Here is an 8,705-nt window from a genome sequence, read left to right on the forward strand (position 1 = left end):
GTTGTTGGGTCTTCTGCTCTGTTATTATGTGTGCATTATTTGAAGTTGATCTGAGGATTGCTGGGCTGCAGTAAGGGCATGGCTGATACAACCCAGACTGGTGTGTTGCGTGATGCTTGTAACTTACAGAATGCAGCCAATGTGTTCTTAAAAGCTGAGCCAACATGCCTGGGGATTGATGTGTCCTTGCCAACACTGACAGACATGGCCTCTGGCGTCAGAAGAAGCCATTTCAGGCAGTCTTTACCCAGAAGGCCTCTAATGTCTGGACTTTATTTTAACCAGCAAACAAGGTGGTGTGTTTTTTCAGCCCTATATATTTACAGTAAATTAATTCAAAGCTTAATTTAATCCCTTTTGAGGTTTTATTGCCACCTCCACCTCTGCAGCATAGAGTCATGGAATGGTTTAAGTTGAAAGGGACCTTAAAGCTCATCCAGTTCCAACCCCCTGCCACGGGCAGGGACGACTTCCACCAGAGCAGGTTGCTCCAAGCCCCTGTGTCCAACCTGGCCTTGAACACTGCCAGGGATGGGGCAGCCACAGCTTCTCTGGGCACCCTGTGCCAGCACCTCAGCACCCTCACAAGGAAGAGCTTCTGCCTCAGAGCTCATCTCAGTCTCCCCTCTATCAGATTAAAGCCATTCCCCCTTGTTCCATCTGCTGTTAAGGTCCAGAAGCTAGTGGATTACAGCTAGGAGTGTTGTTGCACAGAGCTAGTAAAACCAGTATGATACTTTAACTTTGCCTGCAGTTTTATTTCTGAAAAGACAACTTCAGATTATCTTGAAATACACTGGGCATCTTGCTCGTTTTGTGGGAATACCTCTTCCCTGGTGTAGGTACTTTCTGTTTCTGAAATGCTTCGTTTAAGGTCTTTATTGCCTAACAAGTCTTGAGATTAAGTATTTGGGATAAGTTAGTCTTTGAGTATGCACAGAGTAACACAAACCTTTTCTTAAAAACAAACCACCCCCTTCATACTACTCATCTGTTGACAAACTTGAAGAAACTTTTTTATTACTATTGACAAACTGGCACATAAGTCAAAGGCTGGCTTCATTTCACACCATAATCTGTGTTATTGCCAAGTCTAAAGAAGGTGGCTGGAGTTCGCCTCCTGCCTCACTAGTGTTGCCGGGGATTAAATAAAGTTGTTTCTCTTTAGTGTTTGTCTGCAGGGTAAGGTCTGTGTGCCTATGCTAGCAATTTAGGATACTTGTAGCAAGTTGATTGTAAAAGCCAGTGTCTCCTAATCATCTTTTGATCCCAATTTAAGCTTTTTTTTCTAACTTTTCCTACCTTTGTCCAGCTCTGAGAAGCATCTCGACTGGCTCAAGCAAGAGTGGAGCTCCAGAAAGGACTGGTGGCCAGCCTTCCATTTTAGCCATTACTTGGGAAAAAGGAATTGGCAAGAAAATCAAAGCCTTTCCTACGAAAAAGCTCTGGTGGCTGGAATCTTACTGGGCAAGGGTAATACTGAGTTCTTTCCTTTTCACTGCATAGAATAGAAATAATGTCTAGTTCTAGCCCTAATCAGATGGAATGCAGCTGATCTACTCCTTGGAAGAAAGGCAGTTTCTTCCTTCTAGGAAAGATTGTCTTTGAAGCTGAACATGAGAAAAATATTCCAAGTGGTTTGATATTTGACAGTGAGGCATATTTTGCATCCTGGTTTAGAATTCTGCTTTATCTGGCCTTGCTGAGCAGTCACAATACTGTTTATCTTGTCGGTTTACCTTCAAATGTGCACAACACATTCCTGAATGTTGTGGGGGTTCGCTTTGCTGGATGCAGCTTAGGCAGTGTCTCAGCAAATACTGGGCTAGTTGTTAAGGACTATAGAGGTGGTGTAATGCAGGAGGAAAGGGGTGGTGGTGTCTTGAGTGAAAGCCACCAGCAGTTTGGTAAGAGGGTGAAGATCATGACTTCTGTAGTAGCATTGTTTGAAATGCTGCCAAACCCAAGTAGAATATCAGGCCAAGAAGCAGCTGCTAAACTGAGACTGAGAGTATAGTGTGAAGATGGTGGTTCATCCCCTGGTTTGGACTTTCTATTGATAGGCAACTTGGTTTTTGTCAGTTTTTCTGTAATTTTGTCTTCTGGAATTCATAAAACAATTTCTCATATTGGAAGTCTTTTTGCTTTCAGTAATGTGTTACCAAATGTCCCCCAGTTTTTATTTCCAGATGGTTAATAAAATGATGCCAGCTGCAGTTTTCTTTAATGCAATTTCTATGCTTATTGGTGTCAGTATCAGCCGCTATTTTCCTTATCCAGCAAGATCAGTTCATGTCAGAAATCAATGCTGCTTTACATTCTCAAACCTTTACTTTCTGATGTACCTGAAAAGCAAAAGCTAAAGAGAAAAAAAATATTTTGTAAGATGCAGCATACAGTTATAGAGAATCACAGGCTGGTTTGGGTTGGAAAGGACCTTAAGATCATCTAGTTCCAACCCCCTGCCATGAGCATGTATTGGGTTATTTTATTACCTTTCATTACTGAAAACTTTCTTAAACGCTTGCATGCTATTTAAATTTGCTTGTGTCATGGCTATAACTTACAATGCCTTTTTATTTTTCCCCTTAGATGGCAAGTACTTTAAATACGTATCCCACCAAGGCTGCAAAGCTCACGTGAAAAGGTTTCGGATACTGAAGAAGTTTGTGCATAAGCACCATCCTGTCTACATGAGAATATCTGGCCTTTCAGGGTCCTCTGTGCAACCTTGATTAGAAGGCATCCTTAAGGTTCTTGTGCTTTTTCATCTTTGTGAAACTGACTTCTGTAGCTGTCATTCTAGAACTTCCAGACAGCACCTATTGACTCAGGACTAGACTTTAATGTATGTCTGTAAAAAATGCTTTGGGTTTTATTTGTTTTGTAATAAAATGAGTATAAATCAACTGATCAGGTTAAGGAGTTTCTTTCAGATTAATCCCGTATTTCTGTGTGAAATGCAAACAGCCTTGATTTCAAATACATACTGAAAAATATTTAGCTGTTACGGTGTAGAGTTCCTGTGTCAGCAGCATTGTAGGCCTGATCCTCATGTTTAGGTGCATAGATGGTAATTTAAATGACTGCTGGAACGTAGCTCAAAAGCCATTCAGGACTAGCAGTGGCATTCATAATAGGTGTAGTGACTTAACCTAGGAGCAGTAAGCACATTGTGCACTATGAAAACACCTTCTCAACCTGCAAAGGTTACAAAGCTTGCTGCTTATAACTGATAATTTCCTGAAATATATGGGAAATGCAGAGGCAGGAGTCACTTTTGTGTGCACTATATATTGAGAAGAATTCCAGGTTGTGAAGATCTTCTGCAGCTTGTTCAAATAGATGATGAACTTCAATGTATCCAACAACAAAATGGTTTCCAAATACTACTTCTGTTTTAATGGCAGATCTGTAGAACTCTGGTGGATGAGCTGCTTGAGCTGCTTGAACTGCTGCTGGGAATGAAATAAAGCTGTCTTTAATAGCGTGGTAGTATATGGATAAGTACAGCTCTCCTTCTAAAAGCTGAGTTTTTATCTGGGATTTGAGGCTGGGTTAATATGGGTCTCATGAAATGTGCTTTAAGACAATGTCTCTTAAACATTGAGCTGTTTGCCATAACTGTATGTTTTATCAAAAAAGGCAGTTATTCCTTGTTCCTGACCTATGTGCTGTTGTCCTGTTTCCAGTTCTGACTCCCTAAGGCAGCCTTGTTCTGTAATAATTGGGGTTGTTTTTTCTTGGAGATCTTCAACTGAGTTTTGTCTATTTTCATGTTGATTGTGAGGTTTCAAAATGCTATTCCCAGCATCCTGTAAGGTGTCCAGCACTCCTGGGAAGTGGTTGCTTCCCCTGAGTCTGAAAGATGATCCACATCATTTCTCCCAGTGACTCACCTTGGTGGGTTTCCTGCCTGGACGGTGCAGCTTAAGCTGTCCTGGGACAGCCCTGAGAGGCAACCAGGCAGGGTATCCCTTCCCTGGAGTCCTTATTTGGCTCCCTGCCTTCCTGCTCTGCTCCTCTGGACCTACAAAGATGGACCTTTGGTGGGCTGGTAACTCACATGTGATGGGCCTGGAGCATCCCCGCAGGGTGGTATTTGGGCTTCCCTTGCCATTGTCTCTCTGTGCTCCTTTATGGGCATGCAGAGAAGCTTTTATCATAAAACCTAACACAAACAGTGTAAGAATTGAATGCTAGAGCCCCTGCTGTTTGTTGAGAGCTCCTGTGTCATTTCCCTTCTGTCCCCTTAGCTACCTGTGGGAAATGTCTGCCTTGCAGCAGCTGAGAAACCATCTGTTGAGGAAGAAAAGTGAAACAAAGCAACAGGGATTGAGGTGGAGGTAAGAAGGATGCTGTAAGGAGAATGAGAAGACAACGGGAAGCTTGATGTCATTGTAAAAGCTGTTAATCCTTTGTGCTCACAGCTTTCTACTGTGACCTCTGAAAGCAGGATTGCTGCCAGGGATCCTGTTCTCTCCCAGTGCTACAACTACCATGCTGCAGTCAGCAAGCAAGAGAGCAGCACAGTCCCAGCTTTCATGTAACTATCTTTAAGCATTGTTCTTTGCTTTCATGTCCTGCAAGAAACTTGCTGTTTCCTGACACTATAGTGCTTACAGCTGAGATAAACCTGCACATCACAAGTCCCGAGTGACACTTCCTATGCAAACTATTCAGGACATGCTGGGTTTTCAAGCCTTTGTGTTGTACTTTGAATATGGTAACTGAGTGGATCAAACTATTCTGCTTTGGCTCTGAATTCTCCTCTAGGTTTGGGTTTCTGACAAACTGTGGTCTTCATCCTGTGTGCAGAATCTCTGTGAGGATTCCCACCCCCCTTCCGTGAAACAAATAGCACATCTTTTCTTTGCTGTTCCCCTTTATCCTGAGGCAAGGAACTTGTTCAGGGAATCTCACGTTTTCTGTGCAGACCCAGTGTCTATTGTCCCTCTGTTTTTCTACCTCTTGCTAATATTAAAACCGAATGTAATGAGCACACACAATTACAAACACTTCAGCTCTCCTTTCTGCTTTCCCTGTTGTTTTCTGTGCTGCTGCTTGTGCTTTCCTGTTTTAAGAGTGTCTTTAGTGATGTTCAAGAAAAGCTGGTGAAGATTCAGCTGCCTTTTAAAGCATGCCAACTGTGTGTGCTCTATCCCCCTTGCTTTTCCCCACCAGGTTCTCTGTTTTCTGAGCAGCTGTCTCATTCTGGAGACCTTGGCAGGACCTGCCTCAGTTTTCAGAGCAGTGTAAGCACATTGTCAGCACAGAACGAGTGTCTGCCTTGCCCTTGGAGTACTCCCTGTGGAATCAGAGGATTGATGTGCTGTGAAACTGGTTTGAATTTACAGTTCTTCAGGGATTTCTGTTACTGGTGTTCTGATCTGCAGTGGGAAATTGGAAGTTCCGCTCAGTCTTTTGTTGCATTTAGAGAATGGCTGGAAGTGGTATGTTGGCCGAACAAAACCAGACTGCCTACGGCAAGGAGACCTTGGATAATACAAGTAGTAAGCTCTCTGTGTTCTCTCATTGTCAGGATGTGCTTAAGGCCCTGCTAGCTTTTCTGCCCTCATCAGGGGTGCAGCAAGGAGTGTTCTTGCCTCCTGGTCAGAAATATGCAGTAACTAGTAATGTCAGTTACCCCAAATTGCTCTCTAATGCTCAAGGAATTAAATGTATAGGGAACTCCCAGGCTGCAGTTACAAATGGAGAGTATGCAAATATCCTCCCTGAGCCTTGTTGGTTGTTGTGGCTTCAAAATAAGACAATTGCCCCAGGACACTAATGCCTTAATTTCAGTGATTGTTTGCAAGGTATGAGAGCAGTAACTGAGAAAAGCTGATACTTCAGCAGATCTAAATACTTGGATTTAAAATGCTTTCTCTCGTGACAGTGCTGAATCTTGTGATTGGTGTGTTTCCAGTTCATTGAAGTCTAAGCAGAGACAGGATTATTGGCAGTGCCACAGCAAGAGAGATGCATGTTAAAACCCCAGAGGTTTTTAAAACAACTGTTTCCCAATAAGGACTCCATAATCACAGAGTAATCACGTTACACTGGTGGTTGTGTTGAGAAGCTAGGACTGGGAGCTTTCACTTCATGAGCTGCATACAGCTAGATCCTGGGAGTAGATGGTGATGTGTAGCATGAGTGGAGGTGTCCCTATACATGAGATTCTCTCTGCAGCTTCACTTTTCCCACTCTCTGCCTGTGTCCCATGGAGGGAAAGCAGTAAGTAGGAAGCTGCTAGAAACAACACAAAGGATATCTGTGCATTGGCTGTAATAGTTTCTCCTAGGATTTGTAGGGAGGAGAAATACCTAACAGCCTTTTTTCAATTGCTTTATTCTTTACTGATATGAACAGATCCCAACACCTTGCTCTCTAATAAGCTCTATTGTAGGGAAAGCTAAAGCCTCTTCCTAACAGCATCAGAATGGCAGAGCACTCCTGCAACTGCAAGGTAAAGATACTCCTCTTTGTTGGATCACTATCAGCCTGAACTCATGTGATGCAGCACAGTGGTGAGGAGTGCTCTGTTGCCTTGTTGTAAGTATGATGTCTATGTCAAAGGAAAACACTTGGTTTTGGTGAAGTGATAAAGGAGCTTGGTTGTGATTAAACTATAGGAGAGCAGAGTTGGGGAAGTATCATTCTCAAATAGAGGCTGGGTACAATATGTACACACAGACTATTCCTGCACACACAGCTGATGCTGTGCATCACTAACTGCAGGGCTTGCTTGTGCATCCTTCACCAGAAGGCAAAGCGGGCAAGAATCTTATGCATGTTTAAATCAGTTTAACATCAGCTGGGATCAAACCCACTAAAATCAATTACCTGAAGTACAGGCTTAACACAGAACATTACAGTTGACTGCAGGATGTGCTGGTGCCTTAAATATGGCTTTACTCCTTCACTCTTTATGAATTTCTTCTTAATTTTAACTCTGAAAGTGTACTTGGGTTTGTGGGTAACAGCAATATATCTGTAAAACTTCTTGTCCTGAAGTTACTTGTACCATTGGTAAACTGCTGCCTTAATTTAGTTGTATTCTACGACCCTTCTGCAGTCTCTGTGAAACCAGCCCCAGGTTTGGTGCATTTTAAAAGCTGAGTAAAATGGTAGTTAGCAATTGAAAACTATTCACTTGTGTGTTGTAAATGAGAAGGGATTATAGTGTTCTGTAGATAGGTATCATAGTTCATGTTTTTGTTATTTGTATTTCTCGGTGAAGGATTTCTCAGCCAGTTTAATATGGATTAGATCTTCAAGGGGCATGAGCCATGCCCAGAGGGGAGGGTTCAGCTGTGTGACGTGTGAAATACCAGAGAGGCAGCCTGGAGGGTTTCTCTCCTGCCAAGTAGTAAACTTCAGAGAGAAAAAGGGAGGGAGAATGTAAGCAAAGCTGAGTGAATGTGGAGCTCTGTGGCTGGCAGTTAACGAAACACAGAGGATGAATGAACCATACTACAAAGAGGTCCAGGATTTCTATACATCTAACCTCAAGAAACCTACACTGAAGGAAGTAAACGTTTGGCCATGCACTGGGAAGAGCAACAGCAGCTCTGGAGTTACCTTTTCTTGCCCGTATGTCGTGCTTTACCTCTCCTTATTGTGCCTCATAGGCTGTCTGCTGGCGCATCCTCAGTGTCTGGATTATGGGCCACCCTTCCAGCCCCCTTTTCACTTGGAATTCTGCTCTGCCTATGAGAATTTTGGCTGCTGTGACCAGGAGAGAGACAACAGCATTGCAGCAAAATACTGGGACATCATGGATTATATTGATCCCCGGGGGCATAAGCTGTGTGGAACATATATCAAAGATATCCTCTGTCAGGTAGGGCAGAAAACCAGTATCTGTGTCCTATGCTTTGAGCTGTCTTGGGGTTCAACTGTGGCTCATTAGTGTGTGTTGCTGTGGGAAGAGGTGTTGGGAACAGGGGAAAAGTAGGCTGACAGGGGAATGGTACCTAATCGTCAGCATGCATTTGGCAAAGTGCTTTGTGTAAGGTGCATCCCTTTCTGGTACCTGGCAATATCTAGTGACATTGATGATGTGGCTGATGATGGCAATCGTGCTGCTCTGCTCATGTTCTCATAACAAAGGGGAGTTACAGATCAATATTTACTTGCTGCTTGCAGCTGCTGGGTGCTGGATTACAAATTCTACAGGATCAAATGGTAAATAGGATTTATCACGCCAAGTGTTTGGATCCCTGCACTGTGTGAAGGATGCGTGTTGACTGTGTTCCTGGTGTGGATGCTCCAAATGGTGTAGTGGTCAAAGTAGAACAAAACTTCCCAGGCAGTGGTTTCGCACAGCTAAGGCTTCAGTCACTGCGTTTCCATCAGGGCTCTGTACCCGCTGCCCGCCAAGCTCAGGGAAACAGGGATTGTGCAGTGAGAAAAGATGAAAAGCACTGTTCTTCCTGAGCTCCCCTGCCTCCCTGGAGTTAGAGAGCAAAACTGACCTGCCTTTTTAACAACCATTAATCATGCAGAGCTGGACTTGCTGCATGCCAAAACACACAGCAGCCAAAAGACACATTTCATCTCATTAAGAACATATAAATCTTTTCTAGTTAATATTTCCTTAGCCTTAAAATACTGTCTGTGTACCAAAATGTTTCCACTCTTTTTGGATGCTGGCAAGATTCTGGCATCTCCTTGGGGTAGGAGGGAGACACTCCTTCAGC

At 43.3% G+C, this 8,705-nt stretch overlaps 2 protein-coding genes across 2 annotated transcripts in view; both read left to right on the forward strand.

Annotated features, from left to right (window-relative positions):
* Positions 1-2,735, forward strand: part of TAF1A (TATA box binding protein (TBP)-associated factor, RNA polymerase I, A, 48kDa) — a 10,064-nt gene extending 7,329 nt beyond the window's left edge. Inside the window, exons 8-9 of the mRNA XM_010013680.1 lie at positions 1,313-1,473; positions 2,593-2,735. Coding sequence (XP_010011982.1) covers positions 1,313-1,473; positions 2,593-2,735 — 304 coding nt within the window. The remainder of the gene's footprint in view (positions 1-1,312; positions 1,474-2,592) is intronic.
* A 4,727-nt stretch (positions 2,736-7,462) lies between these two features.
* Positions 7,463-8,705, forward strand: part of HHIPL2 (HHIP-like 2) — a 12,741-nt gene continuing 11,498 nt past the window's right edge. The window contains exon 1 of the mRNA XM_010013681.1: positions 7,463-7,846. Within this exon, the coding sequence (XP_010011983.1) occupies positions 7,463-7,846 (384 nt within the window). The remainder of the gene's footprint in view (positions 7,847-8,705) is intronic.

The sequence above is a fragment of the Nestor notabilis genome, unplaced genomic scaffold, assembly GCF_000696875.1.
Source record: "Nestor notabilis isolate BGI_N333 unplaced genomic scaffold, ASM69687v1 scaffold4284, whole genome shotgun sequence".
In the NCBI taxonomy this organism is placed as follows: domain Eukaryota; kingdom Metazoa; phylum Chordata; class Aves; order Psittaciformes; family Psittacidae; genus Nestor; species Nestor notabilis.